We start from the raw sequence: 21137 nt of genomic DNA on the forward strand, positions 1-21137 counted from the left end.
GTGAAAAAATTGAATATGGGTTCTAATTGGCCTAAATATTGTGAAATTATAGAACAAGATGGTGAAAATGTAAAATTGCAGAGTTTTGAGAAACTGAAGTTTAAGGTGAGAGATTGGTTACATTATCGACAGATAAATGAAGTATTCAAGCAGGACAGAAAGAAAGGCTTCCAAGTGGAAAAGTCAAAATTAGAAACAGAACTGTTAGAACCCAATACTAAAAATTTGTCAAGAATGTACAACTTGCTGTTGAAATGGAATACTCAAGATGAAATGGTGAAATCTAATATGATTAAATGGGCACAGGATATTGGGCATGACATTGAGCTTGCTGACTGGGAGCAGTTATGGACCACTGGTGTTAAATTCACGGCATGTAATGCCTTAAAAGAAAACATTATGAAAATGATCTACAGGTGGTACATGACTCCTGCTAAGTTAGCAAAGATCTATCACTTGCCCAATAACAAGTGTTGGAAGTGTAGTGAAACGGAGGGAACCTTCTATCACCTTTGGTGGACCTGCCCGAAGATTAAGGCTTTCTGGGAAATGATCTATAATGAAATAAAAAAAGTTCTGAAGAGAACGTTTGTTAAAAAACCAGAGGCCTTTCTCTTGGGTATGGTGGGCCAAATGGTGCCAAAGAAGGATAGGACATTTTTTATGTACGCCACTACAGCAGCAAGAATTCTTCTAGCAAAGTATTGGAAGACGCAAGATTTACCCACGTTGGAAGAATGGCAGACGAAGGTGATCGACTATATGGGACTGGCAGAGATGACTGGCAGAATTCGAGACCGGGGGAAAGAGGCGGTGGATGAAGATTGGAATAAATTTAAAGTTTATCTTAAAAACTGCTGTAATTTGGAAAATTAGGGGCTCAGAGTTATAAGAGATAAAGAACTACAGTTGCATTAATAACTAACTGAAGTTAAATATATGAAATATATTTAAGTTATGATCAGAGGGTTGCTGAAAAATCTTGAAACAAGAATGCAGAAAAGGGGTGGTATGGGGAAGTCGTGTTTTTGTTTGTTTATGTTTATGTTTTTGTTTTGTTTTATGGAAAACCAATAAAAATTTATTAAAAAAAAAAAGAGAGATTTTACCTGAGGTCTTCTCAACTCCCCCTCTTAGCTGCCCACCTTAGTGGAGAAAGAGGAGAGGGCCATACAGGGATACTACTTTGGGCAGCAACCAAGTCATCTTTGTGTTTAGTTCTTCCACAATCTACATCATTTTGCTAACCCTTTTTATTTTTGTGGCCATTCAGCAAGGGGGCTGGGGACACGGAGACCCCCAGCAGCAGACAGGGCAGGAATCCATGTGTGGGGGTGTCTGGCTCGCACCCCCTGAAAATCATGCACCTGGGGCTACAAACCACCACCCCTGGTCCTCCCCACGCTCCAACCCTGTAGTAAACTTCCTGTGTCCTATGCAGTTATCTTAAATGTTTTGCTAGGATCTGCTGTCTCCCACTGTACACATTTTAACATAATAATGCTCACCCAGCATATCTTAACTGTTGTATTTTATCCTCTAAGTCACTTCTTGTGGGGGGTGGGACGCTGACACAACTAACAAATGTAGTAGAGTGGTTGTTGTTGTTGTTGTTTAGTTGTTTAGTCGTGTCCGACTCTTCGTGACCCCATGGACCAGAGCACGCCAGGCACCTCTGTCCTCCACTACCTCCCGCAGTTTGGTCAAACTCATGCTGGTAACCTCGAAAACACTATCCAACCATCTCGTCCTCTGTCTCCCCCTTCTCCTTGTGCCCTCCATCTTTCCCAGCATCAGTGTCTTCTCCAGGGAGTCTTCTCTTCTCATGAGGTAACCAAAGTACTGGAGCCTCAGCTTCAGGATCTGTCCTTCCAGTGAGCACTCAGGGCTGATTTCCTTCAGAATGGATAGGTTTGATCTTCTTGCAGTCCATGGGACTCTCAAGAGTCTCCTCCAGCACCACAATTCAAAAGCATCAATTCTTCAGCGATCAGCCTTCTTTATGGTCCAGCTCTCACTTCCATACATTACTACTGGGAAAACCATGGCTTTAACTATACGGACCTTTAACTTGGGTTAAGTACTTAATTCGTTCCAGAGGTCCGTTCTTAACCTGAAGCACCACTTTAGCTAATGGGGCCTCCTGCTGCCGCCACACGATTTCTGTTCTCATCCTGAGGTAAAGTTCTTAACCTGAGGTACTATATCTGGGTTAGCAGAGTCTGTAACCTGAAGTGTATGTAACCTGAAGCACATGTAACCCGAGGTACCACTGTATATATATTCCAAGAAAGAGTTATTTGTGGTTACTGAATTACTTCATTTTTTCTTCTTCTCCGGAGGTGGGGCAGGGGTGCTGGTACAGTGGTACCTTAGGTTACATACGCTTCAGGTTACAGATTCCGCTAACCCAGAAATAGTGCTTCAGGTTAAGAACTTTGCTTCAGGATGAGAACAGAAATCGTGCTCCGGCGGCGCGGCGGCAGCGAGAGGCCCCATTAGCTAAAGTGGTGCTTCAGGTTAAGAACAGTTTCAGGTTAAGAACAGACCTCCGTAAGGAATTACCGGTAAGTACTTAACCCGAGGTACCACTGTACTGTAGTAACAAATCTCTCTCCCCCCCCCCCCCCCGTGTGGTAACCAGGCAGAAGATTGTCCTCTCAAAAATGCCTAATTATTTCTGAACTGAATGTTACTCTGCTGCTACTATTACAAATCCTGTTCTGGAGAGTATGCATTTAAATAGGCTTTAAAGAGGGTGAAGATCTAGCAATACAACTGTACTGTCACGAAAGAGGGAGTTGCAAGATTGTCACGATAAGCCTTAAAGGAGAAAGAGCCGCTGTCGTCTCTTCAGTAGGGCTCCTCCTCTCCTGCAGCCTTTTCCAATGCTAACCTTGAATGCTGGCATGAATTGTGCTTTCAGTGTTATCTGCATTGTTATCAGTGTTTTTCTGCATGGAACGCCTGTTTGCTTGATATGAGGTAAACATAAATTATTAGCTGGGCACACACCCACCCAGAAGGTGTTTATTTGGAAGCCGTGAGAAGTCATGGAAGCTGTGGTGCTACATTTGTCCTGCTGTTAGGATCTTGGATGGGTGAATAGGGCTATGTTTGAGGGGTCATTATTACAAAGCTTTTCTGTCCGTACAAGTTCAGTGCCATTTCTCATAACCCAACTGGGATTGTTGCTTTCATGAGTCTGGACTTGAGCCATGCCGATAGCAAACAGTTTTGTGAGATTACGCCACTATGGTGAACAAGTGCAAACTTGCTGATAACACTTTGTTTTGTTAAATTCATCTCTTGCCCTTCTCCTTTCTGAAGACTTGAGAAGTAACTATTTCACAGGGGAAACTATAATATAGAATATTAAATTACCATAATTTAGCAGTTTACATAGAAATGAGAGAGGCAGTGTCAGGCTGGACAGACTTTAAGCTTGCAAGGTCTACGTTGCTTTTACTTCAAACCATGAAATCCACCCACTAGAGCCAAACACTGACTTAAAGAAACAGCCTAATTTGGTGATGGTATTGCTTTTGTTAACCAATGGGGAGCCAGAAATCCTTTGTGATCTACTGCAAATTACCCAGAGATCTACCAGTTTTACCTTTACCACTCCAGAGAGCCACTGTCAATCAATGTGCTGAGCTAGATGGACCAAATGCTCTGACTTAGTAGGCAGCTTCCTATGAGAGCCAGTGTGGTGTAGTGGTTAGGAGCGGTGGACTCGTAATCTGGTGAACCGGGTTCGCTTCCCCATTCCTCCACATGCAGCTGCTGGGTGACCTTGGGCCAGTCACACTTCTCTGAAGTCTCTCGGCCCCACTAACCTCACAGAGTGTTTGTTGTGGGGGAGGAAGGGAAAGGAGGTTGTGAGCCGCTTTGAGACTCCTTAGGGTAGTGATAAAGCGGGATATCAAATCCAAACTCTTCTTCTCTTCTTATGTGAGTAGTGGATAGAACATCAAATCCCACTTGGCCATGAGGTTTGCTCTCTCTTTGCCTTACCTACATCCACTATACAGTTGTTGGGGCTAAAATGTGAGACCCCTCTAAAATGTGGTCAATTAATCTCTGTTTAACCCTAGTAAGCTGAGTACCAGGTCAGTCTCATAGCATTTATGAAAGCTATTCTGGCTTGGAATTTGCTAGACATACATAATTTTTAGAACAGTTTTCTCTACACTTTTGGAAGCAAGGCAATCCCCTAATATACTTCTGAAATACTTGCTCATGAGAAACTTTTCTTGAATGAGCATCACATTTTAATTTTCCTTTCTTACAATTTGGCTTTTATGTTTCTATAGTAATCAAGAGCCGCTTTTTTGTGTGTGCAGACGGCCCTAGCTGGTTTTCCTGAAGGGTTAATTAAAATAAGAGAAACGTGTGGTTTCAGCCATGTCCTATATCCTCCTTAAATTGGCAAGGACACTTTTTAGTTTCGTTGATTTAATGATTTAAGAATCCTGTAATTCTTGCCAAGTTTGTGAACAACTTCATTATATTTGAAAGTCAGAGCAGATTACAATTTAGAAACTCTGAAAACAAACTGACAATACATTATTGCAGAAACCATTTACTTATTAAAACAGCTATAAGAATAAGGTATATTTAAGAGCACCTTCAGGTATCTTTTACTCCCTTGTATTGCATTAAAAAAGCAGTATGAATGACATGAAAATTAGGGAACTCCCAAAATACAGCAGCATTCTCCTGTTCAAATCTTTTAAAAACAAAAAACAGGCTTTTCCTTGTATTTCCTCTTATCAGTCTCCATAGGCCTTCTTGCTTATTACTTTGGTTCCAAGAATAATATCCCAGAATGAAACTAAGAACTCAGCGTCCTTTCTCTTCCGCTTCACTTCCTACGGAGAGAAGGTTTACTAGCTACCTTCTAATCTAGAAGATGCCATGTTTTATTTTGAATGTGGGATCTCGTCAAGTACACAACTAATCCTAAAACTAGGACCTCAAGGAGGTACCACTCCACATAAGACCATTTATTGTGCTCCTCAGGAGGAGTAACTCTTTTACACACATATATAAATATAGTAATAAGAAGCACAGCTGCATCAGATGTTCAGTATTTGTATTGAGTGTGATCCAAATTGCCTCCAATATCTTCCTCCTCTTCTATGGAACTAAACCCTTTTTATAGAGGTTAGGTACCACTTCTAACCTATCACTTACTGGGAGGAAATGAGTCCTTATCAATTTCCTATACAGTGGTATCTTGGTTGAAGAACAGTCCTGTTTATGAACGATTCGGTTTTCAAATTCAGCAAAATCGGAAGTAGTGTCTTGGTTTTCAAACTTTACCTCGGTCTAAGAACGGAATCTGAACGTTGGATGGGCACCGGCAGCAGGAGGCCTCATTAGGGAAAGCACACCAGTTTAAGAATGGTTTCGGTTTAAGAACAGACTTCCAGAACGGATTAAGTTCGTAAACCAAGGTGCCACTGTATTAGTACAGTGGTACCTCGGTTGTCGAACAGAATCTGTTCCGCAAGACCGTTCAACTTCCGAAACGTTCGACAACTGCAAAGGGCAGTTGGCAAAGTTGATGGAGAAAAAGGAAGAAAACGCAGTGGAAGCCATTCAACTTCCAAGATGCATTCGAAAATGGAAGCAATTACTTCCAGGTTTTCGGCGTTAAGGGGTTCCAAGATGCTCAAAAACTGAGATACCACTGTATAACTGTAGCTCAGCAGCCAACCAGCTCCCTAACAGGCTGATTTCAAGTACAGTGCTAGCTTTGTTGTGCTTCATGTTACCTAATTTTGTGCAAAGGAGGGGTCTGTGTGTGGCCTGCCCATAAGAAAGCAATAGGTCAGAGCACGTCAAGTGATATTTCCAGGCTCCTACAGAACCTTCTGGGTTAGAGTTGTTAAGTGGATCACAAACCACGGCAGGAGACAAAAATGGGGTCACCTGTGAACTTCAGGGAGAAGTCAAGGCCTTGAATAAGGAAAATAAGCTTCTTATTGACATTTTAAAAAATCATAAATATTTTCTGAAGCTGATCTCTCTCACACACGCTCCATATCCCATAAATGAGATTGGGATCTGGTGGAATCATCTGGCTGATACATTTTTGGCATTGCTGGGACATACCAAAATTTAGGTGGTTTATAAGCAAGGTTCTGGAGCTAGTGGTTGCAGACCAGACAAGGTTTAGGCTTGGTTTGGGCACAGAAACTTCTTGTTCACCCTGTACGACGACCTCCGTCAAGAGAGAGACAAGGGGAACATGTCCCTGTTAATTCTTCTTGACCTCTCAGTGGCTTTCGATATCCTTCTGGAGCGACTGTCCAGCTAGTGCAGAATTCAGCGGCCAGGTCACAGAAGCAAGATGGTTTGAGCATATTACACCGATCCTGGTCCAACTGCACTGGCTACCTATTAGTTTCCGGGCCCAATTCAATTTACTGGTTTTGACCTATAAAGCCTTAAGTGGGTCAGGACCGCAATCCCTCAAGGACTGCCTTTTTCCATACAAACCTATCTGGACCCTGAGATCATCTTCTGAGGCCCTTCTTTTGTGTGTCTCCTCCTCAAGAGGTCAGAGGATGGCAACACGAGAACAGGCCTTCTCTGTGGAAGAGAATATTTTAGGACGTTGGAAAGCTGTGAGATTCCTTACAATGATAGGGACTTGGTGCATATGCTCTCAGCCTCCCCAAGGTTTCAAGAGAGGTCTGCGTGGAATGCAAAACAAGCAAGACCCTGGAAAAAGCATGCTTCTTTTGGGTTGAACCAGCTGATCATAATTTTAAGCTAAACTGAACAGAAAAACATGGTGGATGAAACGTTTGAGAGAACTTTGCCACCCGCATGTCCACATTACTGCTTGTGAAGGGCCAGGACTATAATGAATAGTAAATGTTAACCAGCTTTTATTGTCTGTGCTTAATAGCCCTTCTTTTTCTTACATTAGGGTGGAGAAGCAACATTTAACCGGGCAAAGCTTCTGAACATAGGCTTCACAGAAGCTTTGAAAGAATACGATTATGACTGCTTTGTATTCAGCGATGTTGACCTAATCCCTATGGATGACAGAAATATATACAAGTGTTACAGTCAACCCAGGCACCTCTCTGTGTCGATGGATAAATTTGGATTCCGGTAAGAAATCAATTGCTAACATTTATTCGACGCTAGCAAAAAATCACATAATCATAGCATGGCTGTTAATATCAAGAGTGGATTAATGTTCGGAACCTGTATCCATGTTGGCTTGCTCACTCTACACTTGGATTACTTATGTTCCAAAGTAGCCTACTTCGCTCTTCTCTGGAATTGCTCTACTCTCAGATCTGTGATCTGTTTGCCTAAAGTTTTTTTTTATTTGTTTCTTTAGATACTTTACTTACTGTTCTTCAGCCAAGAGGCTCTCAGAACAGTTTATATAAAAAATAATGATGCTTTATTAGAAAACAACAACAGTATATCCATTTGCCTTGTGGGAAGCAAGGTCTGTGGTCCATTTTAGATGTAATGGGGAAGCCTTGTTTCCCATAATATGATGTTTTCCTTCACTCACTTCTCCTCTGGCACTTGACAGAGAAGAGGGAAAGGGGGTAGAGGCAACATCGTCACGGCCTGAACATGTAACAGGAAATTATGGTTTATTGTCGTGGCTGAATTAGGCCTGAAAATGCTTGCAGGTTATGTATGCAATTTCATTAGGAACAAGTTCTGGAGATATCAAATGGGCTGTTGCTATATTGGTGGGAAGATGATTGCCTGAAAAGTGAAGTCTTGAGGTGCGTAATGTGCTAAGGACAAAAAAAAAGAATGCTGATAACTATGCAATAATTACGTGCTGCTGTATTTCTGATAGGGCAGAGAATGAAAACCAGTTGCCTTCATTTAGTGCAATAACGGTCCAACTTACCTGGGGTGAGGGAAGCGTTTAAGTGAATTCTGCGCTTACTACATCCTGATCTTTAGAAACATAGATTATTCTCTTTAAGGCATTTAGGATTTTGTGTGTGTGTGTTGAAGCACATATTTCTATGGCATTTATTGATGTTACATTTTATAATTGCTTTAATGGAAACCACCCAGAGTGGCTGGAACAACCCAGTCAGATGGGCAAGGTACAAATAATAAAATACTTGTTGTTGTTGTTACTGTTCTTATTAATGCAATTATTAATACTTTAACTTACAGTCGCAACTACCGTATTTTTCGCACGATTGGACGCACCGGACCATAGGACGCACCTAGTTTTTTGGGGGGGAAATAAAGGGGAAAAAATTTCCCTTTATTTCCCCCCCAAAAGCAGGTCAGGGAAACCGAACCAGGTCGAGGAACAGCGGGATAGTGGCGCTGCGCCTCCCTGCTGTCCCCCGAGCTTGTGGGGCTGGCTGATGTCTGCCTAGCGCGCAGGGCGCTCTGCTTTAGGGCGCCCCACCCGCCGGGCGGCAGGCTGCTATCCGCAGCTTGGGGAGCCTTGCGGGGAACTGCTGCAGGGCTCCCCACGCTGCGGATGTATGCCTGGCGCGAGGGGCGCTCTGCTTTAGGGCGCCCCACCCGCCGGACGGCAGGCTGCTATCCGCAGCGTGGGGAGCCTTGCGGGGAACTCCTGCAAGGCTCTCCACACAGCGGATGTGTTCCCGAAGCGCCGGGCGCTCTGCTTTCAGGGCGCCCGACGCTCCGGGAAGCAGGCTGCTATCCGCAGCTTGGGGAGCCTTGCGGGGAACTGCTGCAGGGCTCCCCAAGCTGCGGATGTATGCCTGGCGCGAGGGGCGCTCTGCTTCAGGGCGCCCCACCCGCCGGGCGGCAGGCTGCTATCCGCAGCGTGGGGAGCCTTGCGGGGAACTCCTGCAAGGGTCCCCACGCTGCGGATGTGTTCCCGAAGCGCCGGGAGCTCTGCTTTCAGGGCGCCCGACGCTCCGGGAAGCAGGCTGCTATCCGCAGCCTAGACACGGCTAGCGGAGCGCTAATCCCGAAGCTTGGGGCGTGCGGAGCTCTGCGCGCCCCAAGCTTCTGGGCGCCGGCAAGGTCTCCGCTAGCCGTCTAGCGGAGACCTTGCCGGCACCCAGAAGCTTGGGGCGCGCTGAGCTCCGCACGCCCCAAGCTTCTGGATTAGCGCAGTGGTCCGCTAGCCCTGGGAGAGCCGCGCGACGTCGCTGGGCTCTCCCAGGGCTAGCGGAGACCTTGCCGGCACCCAGAAGCTTGGGGCGCGCTGAGCTCCGCACGCCCCAAGCTTCTGGATTAGCGCAGCGGTCCGCTAGCCGTGGGAGAGCTGGGTCTCCCACTGCTAGCGGATAGCTTCCTGAAGCCTGGAGAGCGAGAGGGGTCGGTGCGCACCGACCCCTCTCACTCTCCAGGCTTCAGCGAAAGCCTGCATTCGCTCCATAGGACGCACACACATTTTCCCTTGCTTTTTAGGAGGGAAAAAGTGCGTCCTATGGTGCGAAAAATACGGTAGATAAGCAATCCTAACGTCTTGGTGATAGCAAAAACTAATTTTTTTGATGAGTTGCCTTTCTCTCTTTCAGCTTGCCTTACAATCAGTATTTTGGAGGAGTGTCTGCTTTGAGCAAGGAGCAGTTCCAAAAAATCAATGGCTTTCCCAATAATTATTGGGGCTGGGGTGGTGAAGATGATGACATTTATAACAGGTAAGGCTCCTGTGTCTCCCAATTAATATAGATTTCTTTCACTGTTTAGAGGAGGAGGAAAGAGGGATTGCTTGTCTGGCAAACTGAAATGTTTGAATAAGCAGGACATTCGTCATAGTGTGACATTAAATCCCATTCCTTGTGTGCACTTACCATAGGAGGCGCTTCTTAACATCCCATAGTTGACCAAGAAAGTGGCTGCTTACAAGCATGTGCCAGGAAGTGGTGAAATAATCCCGCTGGCTATGTAACCTGTCTCCAACTGCCACACCTGCCTTCCTGGCTGTGACATTAGCAAATAGCTTAACTTGTTTGTATTTCAGCTTGAACTCCAGACATTAGCCTGCCAGTGGCTTGTATCCAAAGAGGGCCAGGGAATGGAGCTCCTCCATTGTTTCCCTTTTCTTCCTGGCTCACTGTCAAACGGAGCTGGCAGAAAGCAGGAGATCCTGGGACAGTCTGGTGCTCTACACTGCGCTGGGGTCACTGTTCTCCTTGTCTCTTTAGCGCTGCTCACTAAGCTGCAGGGCAAACAAGAGTCTGTCTTCCCACTGTCAGGGTCAAGCCTTTGGCAGCCAAGTGTTTCCATTCAGGCTCTTTGAAAGCTTGCTTCCTCTTCACTAGTACTGTAGAGAAGTATGCTCCTAGTCTTTGGAAGTTCCAGGAAGTCTTTACATAGGAATGCCAGGATGTCCATGTCTTTGGAGGAGTAGAAAAAGTGGGGAGTATGGATTGCAGGCACAACGGTATGGGATTTTTATTTTTTTTAATATATCATTTTCAACAATAATTAAACATACTTTTACATCTTATTCAAATTTTTGACTTCCATCAATCCTGTCTGAAAATTTTCCAATCTAATCTCTCAGTATGCATTTCTTATCTTCTCTATTACATTTCAAACTCATAACCAATATCTCTATCTTTTTCTACTTTGTAACACTTCGTATATTCCTCCTTACAAAACTTCTTGTAGTCCTACTAGCGTAATTTGTTGATTACAGTTGCTCTTCAAATAATTCATCTACTTCTTCCAATCTTCTGTAAATCTCTGGTCCCGCAGGTTTCGAATCCTCCCTGTCATTTTGTCCAATTCTGCACAGTCCATTAATTTCGTCTGCCATTCTTCTTTCGTCGGGATTTCTTCTTGTTTCCATTTCTGGGCTAACAATACTCTTGCCGCAACAGTATGGGGATTTAAGATGCCTAAGTCTTAAATGCTTTTTTTTAAAAAAGTAGAAATGTTTCGTTTTCTCAGAATAAAGGCACTGGGTCTCTGGGAACCATGGTCAGACTTCCTTCTCTTTTAATTCTAAGTGTGCTGAGCACAGGATGTTGGAACTGTCAGAAGCCAAAGGAACTCTGAGCATGCTCAGAAGTATCCTTCTTGTATATTTTCATTTCATTTAAAGAACGGGCGTTCCAGTAATGGCAGAGGGCCGTGATGCTAAACGTTAAGCCAAATGTTAACTCTGTTAAAAGTTAAAAGCAGAGTTGCAAGACCAAGAAACCTGCCTTTCAGCCCTCAAGCCCTTTATTGCTAGGCTGAAGACATGTTTTCAGCTACTTCTTATTTCAGTGCTCCTTAAGGTGAGCCGTTCTTGACATGAGAAGGTAAACAGCTCTTGACAATTATTTATTGAGTTAGTGCCACTTCTACCCGCCTCACGCCCATAGTTGAAAAATGTAAGCACAAAAGTTGGGGAGTTGGGAAAAGTCGTCCAACAAAACTAAAAGTCAAATGAAATGGGTTGTGCGGACTAAAAGCCGGGCTGAACTGTAAGAGTTGGGGGGCAGGCATGGAGACTTGTAGGCAACCCAGAGCAAAAGCATCCCGACTCTTGCTTAAAGGAAGAGAGCCCCCAATTCCTTTTGGAAATGGTTCCATAGCTGAACTGTTCTTACCACTTCTTAAACTGCAGTGCACAAACTAAACACAGTGCCCCAGATGGTGACTGTGTACACACATCCGAAGCACACTTTGCCTCTCAAAGAATTCTGGGCACTGTGTTTTGTGAAGGGTTGCTGGGAACTGGTGACTCAACCCAGAATTCTTTGAGGGGGGAAAGTACAGTGGTGCCTCTGGATGCGAACATGATCTGTTCCAGAGCCCCGTTCACATCCAGAAGCGAACACAACCCACGTCCGCACGTCTGCGCATGCGCGGGTCGCGATTCGCCGCTTCTGCACATGCGCATGATGTCACTTTGACCGTCTGCGCATGTGCGAGCGGCGAAACCCAGAAGCAACGCAGTCTGTTACTTCTGGGTTGCCACAGTGCACAACCCGAAGATAGTTACCCCCAAGCTACTTCAACCCGAGGTATGGCTGTACTACAAATGTGTTTTAAAGGTATAGTGTCTACACAGGCAGTGTCTGACTAATGTGGAATAAACAGTAACTATTACTGCTTATAAGGGACGTGGGTGGCGCTGTGGGTTAAAGCCTCAGCGCCTAGGACTTGCCAATCGAAAGGTCGGCGGTTCGAATCCCCGCGGCGGGGTGCGCTCCCGTTGCTCGGTCCCAGTGCCTGCCAACCTAGCAGTTCGAAAGCACCCCCGGGTGCAAGTAGATAAATAGGGACCGCTTACTAGCGGGAAGGTAAACGGAGTTTCCATGTGCGGCTCTGGCTTGCCAGATGCAGCTTGTCACGCTGGCCACGTGACCCGGAAGTGTCTGCGGACAGCGCTGGCCCCCGGCCTCTTGAGTGAGATGGGCGCACAACCCTAGAGTCTGTCAAGACTGGCCCGTACGGGCAGGGGTACCTTTACCTTTACCTATTACTGCTTATGACTTGGAAACCACAGTTTTGTTAACGTGGCAGGAGCCTTTAGTGTGTGTGTGGCAACGTAACTCTATGCCTACCAGAAGGAGATGATAGCCACAACATTTCTGCAACAGATGTCAAGGCCCTACTTCCTAAGCACAACAATTCTCAACCTCATACAGAGTAGGAATATAAAGCAGGGGCTGGCTAGGGAGAGGCAGTTTCTGAAATCCATGGGGCCTGGTCTGGGAAGAGCTTTGAGAACATAAAGGACATAACATTATGGAGCAGGGGACAGGCAGAGAACAGTTTGTTGAACAAAAATTGTTGTGGAAGCCTTCCAAGAGTCCTGGCACTTAATGTGTATTTCCTGATGCTGCAGCTGCCAAATATCTCTTGGATTACTAATTATGACTGGGGAAAGTTACATTAGAATTTGCATTTTTAAGAAGATATTGACTTCTTTCTGGATCAACCTTCAGCCCAATGCAGTGAGGTAGTGCCATCAGAATTCACAGGGATTGAACCAGCATGTAGACAGAGTAAAAACTGATCTATAGATCTCCTTTATATATCTATACAGTGGTACCAAGGGTTACATACGCTTCAGGTTACATTCGCTTCAGGTTACAGACTCTGCTAGCCCAGAAATAGTGCTTCAGGTTAAGAACTTTGCTTCGGGATGGGAACAGAAATCTGGCTCCGGTGGCGTGGCAGCAGCAGGAGGCCCCATTAGCTAAAGTGGTGCTTCAGGTTAAGAACAGTTTCAGGTTAAGTACGGACCTCCGGAACGAATTAAATACTTAACCCGAGGTACCACTGTATCTACTTGTGAAAGTGACTTACCTAGGGGCATTGCATAAATTACTCTGTTATAGATAATAATGAGATAAGTACTATAAACATAGCGAAATAAGTGATAACATTATTTCACTTTCATTTGATAAACTACTTTCAGCTGGACTGCTATGTTTTGTTCCATGGGCATCTTTAAAGCGGGGACGAGGAAACTGTGGCCTTCCATATGATGTTGGACTTTATAGTACTCTTGACCATTAGCCATACTGGCTATACCAGGGGGTGTTCCAACAACACCTGGAGGGCCACAGGCTTCCCATCCCACCCCTGCTTTAAAACATGCCTGTGCTTTTCTCTGTAACAACAGCCTCTCTATTTGTGTGCCTTTTGCAGGATTGTTTTCAAAGGCATGAGAATCTCCCGCCCAGATGCTGCAGTTGGCAAATGTCGGATGATTCGCCATTCGAGAGACAACAAAAATGAGCCCAACCCACAGAGGTAGGTCCTTCTTCATTGCATCCTGTACAAAAATGGTGGTATTGGGTGCTCTCTCTCATGCTGCTAGTGGGCTTTATGATCCAGCAAGGCTTCCTTCAGTGGGAAGTGATTTCCTCCAATTCCCCCCCCCCCCGCAAGTTCCCATACTGTTCAGGAAGTTCCTTCAAAGCAGACCTTGGAGGCTCACAGGGGGGAAGGAATTTGCCAAAAAAAAAAAAATGCCTACCTTGATTTCTGAAAATGGTAGCCGTGACTGGGTGAAAGGAGATTTCCATCAGCACGAAGGACACCATTTTGCTGGCTCTCCTTTTCTTTAATTTAAATATCTTAACAGTGAAGAGACTTGTATGGCCTGCTCATATTTAGAATTGGTTGCTGGGGGGAGCAAGGCGGGGCTGTCTTTTTACATCGGAAAGTGTGTACAGGTGAGGGGTACATAACCCTGCGATTCTCCATCCTCCTCTGCTCAGCAGTTCAAATATTTTCTTCTCTAGCCCAGCTCCACCTCAGCATCGGAGCTGAGCTTGGGAGAGAAAGATGCTTGAAGTGTTAGTTCACAAGGAAGTAATTGGGGGTGAGGGTTCTGTTGTCCACCTGCACACACCTTTTATGTAAGAATGCGAAACTATTACACTTCTTTTAGAGCAGGCACACGGGTGGAAAAGTCTGCTCCCTACCATCGTGTTTACTCTGGCTTCTCGGCTCTAAGCCAGATGGAAAAGCAAGAGATTGTTTTATGCCCCTTTTCAGCCCAGAGTCCTAACTCTTCCTTGTGAAACTTGAAAGCTTGCGCCGCATCTTGGAACTATTAGCTGGTTCAATAAAATACGGTCTCCTAGATTTCTGTGTCATATCAGCACAAATGTTTATGTTAGGTTTGAGCATTCGGGACATGAAATATTTTGTTCTCTTCGTATTAGCCCGAACACCCTTTCAAGGAGGCAAAAGAAGGTTCTATTTGCAAATGGAGATTTCCCAACAGTGAATCTCTCTTGTTCTTGCAGGTTCAACAAAATTGCTCACACCAAGGAGACGATGAACTCTGATGGCTTAAACAGTCTGAAATACACAGTAGAAAGAACTGAGAAATTCCCATTGTATACAAAAATCACAGTGGATATAGGATCACCAAAGAGCTAGCATGGCAGAGGTGCAACAGAAGACTTGGAGAACCCTAAACAGGGGGGCTGCTCATCCTATCAGAATTTTATCCCTGCTGTTTTATTACAATCAACATGAAAAAAGGGTGCCTTATTTTGCCATTCTGAGGCCTTTCAGTTGGATGGACAATTAAGAATTTTAATCTCAAAACTCTTGCTATGTGTGTCTCTCTTTTAAAGTTTAGAACTGTTTGTAGGAGTTCATAAATATGTCAGTTTTTCAGGGAATAGGAGTGACATATGGGCAAAATCCACTGGGAAGTTTTGCTGTGCTAGCCCCATAAGAAGGTCTGAAAGTTGCCTGAAGGCACCATCCATCCATTCATGTGGTTCCTCTGTGCCTCACTGGGGCTTGCGCAAGAGATTTGCATCGTGGACGGTGCCCATTGCTTCCTGCAATGTTCTCCACTATAAATAGCAGTAGCACAAACTTGGGAAATACTTCTGCTTTAAAATGGATGGTGTATTATGCAATTATGGGCCATTTCCCCCCATTCAATTTTAAAATTGGGTAATGTTTATGAAAATTCGGTGCTGTGGTTACCGTATGAAGGACTGGAAAATGCTGCTAAAATTGTTTTTGAGTTTACCTCTTTTGATACAGCTCCTCATTCTTGTGGACAGGATTGTTCTTGTCTTCATAGCTATTGAAACACCTAAATAGAAAAAAGAGGGAAGAGAAATAGGATTATCAAAAAAAGGGGGGGCCTTTGATTCTGTTCTGCTGGCAGAGGGAATTCTAATATCTTGGGTCTCTTTTTCCTGAAAAGTGTCTTTGCGTGACAAAAATATTTAGGCTCTGACTCTGAGAGCAAAGTTCTCAACCCAGTTATCTGTTTGACGTGGGTTTCTGTCCACCACAGGGAAAAAGCACAGTGAACTGGACTGCACAGTATTTGTTTGAATCCGAATGGATCTTTCTAGCCTCCTTGAAGTTGATCTTGAAGTCCTCCTTCTGTCTTGGGGCAAACTGAATGGTTAGAGAGATCCCAATACACATGCTATAGTCCGGAGATCATACAGTGCTTTCTCCCTGCGCTGAGGGAAAGAGGTAGAGGGGCAGAATGCAAGCCTGAGACTTGGGGCCAAACATATGAGTTGTGGCCCATGGACACACAAAAAGCATTCCGCGTGCATTTTGCCCTGTTAAAAATTCACTTGCTTACCTGAGTCAGTTACAGATAGGTAGCCGTGTTGGTCTGCCATAGTCAAAACAAAAAATTCCTTCCAGTAGCACCTTAAAGACCAACTAAGTTAGTTCTTGGTATGAGCTTTCGTGTGCATGCACACAGTGTATCTGAAGAAGTGTGCATGCACACGAAAGCTCATACCAAGAACTAACTTAGTTGGTCTTTAAGGTGCTGCTGGAAGGAATTTTTTTGTTTTACCTGAGTCAGTCCATCTGTGTGTTGTGTTAGCATTCCTCTTGTGAGCACACTCAGCCTCTTCTTGATCACTGGCAAACTACTGCCACACTTGAATGAATGGGCCAGGTATTGCTCAAGGTAAGTGCTTCTCAAAGCCTGAGGAGCACTGCCTTGTGTATTGGAAGGTCAGGCAACATTCACTGTGCTTCCCAGTTTGCGGTATGGGCTTGCCTCTAGAAGCACGCAAAGTAGCAGTGTGTGCAGCGCAGCCAAAGATTTCGCAAGCCAACGAAGCCCGTTTCCATTTGTAAGGCAGCGGCATCTATGCAAATAGGTAGGATTTCAGGGAAGGCGCAGCAATAGATAGACTAAGGACCTGGGGTTCACTGAATAAACAGAAACTCTATGAAAGCACCTTATTAAGCAGTGAGTAGGAATTTGCCACTCTTTGGGGGGTTGGCTGCACTATGCAGCTTGGTCCTAGGCTGCCTCTGTAGTCTGTAGCAGTGGACAAACCATTGACTTGTGATGTAACTCCCTGGCTTGAGGTCAGTGGGACTACAAAGCGTCATTGTCAATGATGCCTGTAAGTCCTTGACATTGGGGGGTTTGGAATGACTTGCATAAGTACCATTTCTTGATTGCCTTATGCCTGTATGCTGAATTTCATATTCCTTTTTTACTGTTACAATGCAATCTGTTTCTCACTGAGGAATGGCAAAAGGTCTGTAGTTCTGGGTTCATAAGGTAGCCTCTCTTTTTTAAAAAAAAAATTGTCAGATACGTTTACTATTCTAAGGACTAAATACTGTATAAATGTCAAACAAAAAAATTACTTTTTTCCTTGCAGTGTTGTATGTTAAAACGTGAAATTCGCTGTTTTTAATTTTTGCAACATGTTATTGAAAAGTTTGCAGGGGGTTGTATATAAAACCTAATAGCATGTTAACACCATCAATACAAGCTGCAGGCAAAGTCACATTTAAACCAGACTAAAAAAGGGGGTTTGTGCACTTTGATTTGTATAAACCGTCCTTGTGATGTTGGTGTGCTCCTTAAAAAGGTGGCCTTTTTAGTATATTGCTTGAGGAGACAAAGACATCTCCTAAAATATTTTTGTGAATTCTCAAAATGTCCGTCTGGATGCCTTTGAAACTCAGGTCCTGTGTGGATGTTGTGTTTTCTCCCTGCCCTCTCTGTACTGTCTGTGTGGAGAGGTGACATGATTGCAGTGCTGTTAGGTTGCAAAATTTAGAATCATAGGCTCATAGAATTGGGAGGGAACTAGATACTTCTTCCAGAATGTCAGAATCTGTGTTTATAGCATCAGGCGTGCTCAAAAGCGTTCACGGGACCTTCTTAGGACTCCATAAATGAATGAGGATGGGCTTTAACTTTAGCTTTCTGCTGCACAGCCTCCTATTTCTGTGGAGGCACATAAGTCAATTCACCTCATTTTATGCCTTGTACAGTGGTGCCTCGCAAGACGAAATTAATCCGTTCCGCGAGTCTCTTCGTCTTGCGGTTTTTTCGTCTTGCAAAGCACGGCTATTAGCGGCTTAGCGGCTATTAACGGCTTAGCGGCTTTAAGAAAAAGGAAACAAACTCGCAAGAACTCGCAAGACGTTTCGTCTTGCGAAGCAAGCCCATAGGGAAATTCGTCTTGCGGAACGACTCAAAAAACGGAAAACCCTTTCGTCTAGCGAGTTTTTCGTCTTGCGAGGCATTCGTCTTGCGGGGCACCACTGTATATAGAAGCATAAACAAGGCAGAGACTTGCGACACCTTATAAAGACCAACAATTTTTATTATGCCAATAAGCTTCTTGTGGAGAGCTTCATCTGATGCATGAAGTATAATTCTGAATTGGCAAGCAGTTTCCACGTTCCTCAGCAATCTCCCAGTATCTCCTCTGGCGACAGCAGCAGTCGCCGCTGGAATACTCACTGTTCCTCACGTCCAACCTAGTTTTAAAAGGATGGGGCCCTTAACCTGCTTTCCTGGCCTCTTGTAACCTTTGGACTTTTCCATTCCACTTCCTCAGCTGTGTTGCCAAAGGAAAGCTAGACAATCTAGTCCTAGGCAAACTGAGATGGAGATTTGCTGCTGTCACTATAAGTTCTGCTGCTGCGGGAAGAAAATATGCTGGTGGAATTCTCTTCTGCAAAGCCAACTTGCCTATGCTTGGAGACAGATCCTCTGCTCTGCAGTCATCCACCACGCTTCTCCAACTCATCCTCTTGCACTGAGGCTATTCAGCCATGTGAGGAACAGCAACCATAGTTTGCTGGCTGCGGCTGATGGGAGTTGTAGTCCAAAATACCTGGAAGGAAAATATTATGGACTTCTCTCTTCCCTCACCCCAAATCTCCATGGCTTCTCTTTCATTCTGTAAATCACAAAAAGAAGTGAATATCTAAACCAGGCAACCTTGCCTTTACTCAAGAGCAGGATCCCCCTGATCATTTGAGAGAATCTTTTTTCAAGATTAAATATCTCTGAGGGGATCTCATGCATAGTCATTAATTTCTCTTCACAGTGAGAAGAGTTGAGGGAAGGAGGGTACAACCCTGTTCTGTGGAGAATGTTGTTCAAACAGGTCCTGAGTTTCCTAACTTGAAGAGGTTTTGACTTATTCTAATTGGACATTAAGGGGGAGGAGGAATACAAAGAATTGAGCCCTTTTTTATTTAGCTGGTAATGTGTGTGTGTGTGTCTTTCATTCATTCATGCATGTTGGGTTTAACTTCTTTATTTATTTCAACATACTGAGCCAAATGCTTAGCCTTTTACTATTGGGCGTGTGGGAAGAGGGCAGAACAACTATATATCTGTAATTGGAAGTGTATGTCTTCCTCTCGTTTTAAATATGCTCACTTGTGTTTGGAGTTGACTGCAAACACCCTGGAATGTGCCTTAATTGAGAAGTAACCAGGGATTTTTTAAAAAAGTCAATCAAATGTTAGGTGCATTTTGAACCAATGGGTCTGTTCAGGTATTTCTTATAGTGGGTATACATCTTGCTATAGTAATTGACTTGGGTTGTTCTACAACCTTTTCACATAAGTATTTGGGGAGGAATCCATACTGTGCATGCAGCATTTCCCTGAACCCTGATAGCAAGCAACCCCAGAAAAAATGAGTGGGCTGGGGTCAGTTAGGGAAGCAAGAGTATTGAATGCACACACTAGCACCACAGCCTAGCTCAGACATACTTTTTCTTTGCAGTGGTGGTGCAGTGCACCCATATATACCCAAGACATTTGCATCCGCACCATACATTCAAAGCACCATTATACTACTTGAACAGACAGGGAGAACCCCAAGAACTGTATTACAGAATCAGAGAATTGTAGAGTTGGAAAGAACTCCGAGGATAATCTTGTTCGACCCCCTGCGATGCAAGTCCGCAGCTCTCCCATACAGGGATCGAACCTGCAATCTTGCCGTCACCAGAACCACGCTCTAACCAAACTGAACTATCCAGGCTGACTGTAGTTCAAGGGTTTGGGGAAACTAGCTCTGTGAGGCCAGCACCCTTGACAAAACTACAGTTCCCAGTCCATGTCAAGAGGTATGATACTATTTTAAATGTATGGTGTGAATATGGTATCGTTTATGAGGAAGAAATACCAGTAATTCACTTTCCAAGTAATATGAACCAGGCCTTGCAACCTAGCTGTATGCATCAGTATGGTGGGTTTTTTAAAAGTTATGGAGAATAGTGCCTCCCTATTATTTTAATGTATCCAGTAGTTAAGGAAACTAAAAAAAAAAAAAAACCAACCCGTGCCTGTTGTTGAAATAACCAGTCTTTTAGCTCTGCGAGAGCTACTGGGTTGCCTACCCTCCAGAAATAAAATTGCTCTTTCTGGAAATTTCTAGTCTTTCTTCCTCAGAAAGCAGGTATGTAGGTTACATATTGCAAGCTGGAAACACAATCGTTTTTAAGAGACTTAAATATTAAGAAGGATCGTGCTGGATCAGGCCAGTGGTTCATCTAGTGCAGTATCCTGTTCTCACAGGATACGTGTGGGGAAAAACTAAAGCATGTTGTTTGCGAAACACTTTGCTTCCCACAGCATAAGCACATATTCTTTTTGTCCCACTGTTCTCCCTGCTCAGGTCAGTTTTTTGGGGTTTGGGGAGTGATAGAGGCACACCCCCCCAAAAAAAATTAAACCATGGTAAAATTGGGCAGAGCATGCACACACCTCTTTCACACTGCCTTTAACTCTCAGAATAAATTGCCACCTCTCTCCGGCTTCACTGGACTTTGGAAGGCATTTAAAAACCCTGTTCAAATCTGGTCTAGGATGTCGTTAGGGGGAGTGGGCACATTCGTACTATGCAAGCAACATTTAAGTTGCATATCATAAATAGCTTTGCTCTGTGTTTTTGTCTCTCTGTGTGAAGATCGGGGGTGGGGGTGGATGTCATAAAAATCACATTGAATTACCTGAGAATACGTTTTAGCGCTCTCAGCTTCAAAGGTTTTGACAAAAGTGCCTTTAAAATATGTTCATAGCAGGGGGGGCGCGTGGCAGGGGGAGGAATTGCTCCGCAGAGCAGCATTTGATAAATTAGCATTGCAGTGACTTGTTGATTTATTTTTTTGCAAGAAACTACATTAAAGACATTGTAAACAATAAAAGTTGGTGTTTTTAATTTGACGGAATGTTTCTGCTCTTATATTTTCGATCCTTTGGTGGTTCTTCTCCCTTAGCTCCCAATCCACATATGTTAAAACATAATTTTGTTTTTAAAATTATGGAGCTTCAGAGAACATGGGGCCATGGTCAGGCACTGTTATTCAGAAGCGAATCTCAGTTGGGAAACCAGTGCTTGCCATTCCAGGATTAGCAGTTCCCATTTAAATTAAGCCCTCTACTGAAATTAAGGGAAA

The 21137-nt window shown here is 44.2% G+C and overlaps 1 protein-coding gene across 1 annotated transcript in view; it reads left to right on the forward strand.

Moving 5' to 3' along the window:
- The window catches only part of B4GALT1 (beta-1,4-galactosyltransferase 1), a 61598-nt gene extending 40694 nt beyond the window's left edge, over positions 1-20904 (forward strand). The window contains exons 3-6 of the mRNA XM_077921502.1: positions 6947-7134; positions 9519-9641; positions 13600-13704; positions 14709-20904. Of these exons, the coding sequence (XP_077777628.1) occupies positions 6947-7134; positions 9519-9641; positions 13600-13704; positions 14709-14844 (552 nt within the window). The 3' untranslated portion in view covers positions 14845-20904. The remainder of the gene's footprint in view (positions 1-6946; positions 7135-9518; positions 9642-13599; positions 13705-14708) is intronic.
- Positions 20905-21137: the final 233 nt, after the last annotated feature.

This window comes from Podarcis muralis, chromosome 17 (genome assembly GCF_964188315.1).
Source record: "Podarcis muralis chromosome 17, rPodMur119.hap1.1, whole genome shotgun sequence".
Classification (NCBI taxonomy): Eukaryota; Metazoa; Chordata; class Lepidosauria; order Squamata; family Lacertidae; genus Podarcis; species Podarcis muralis.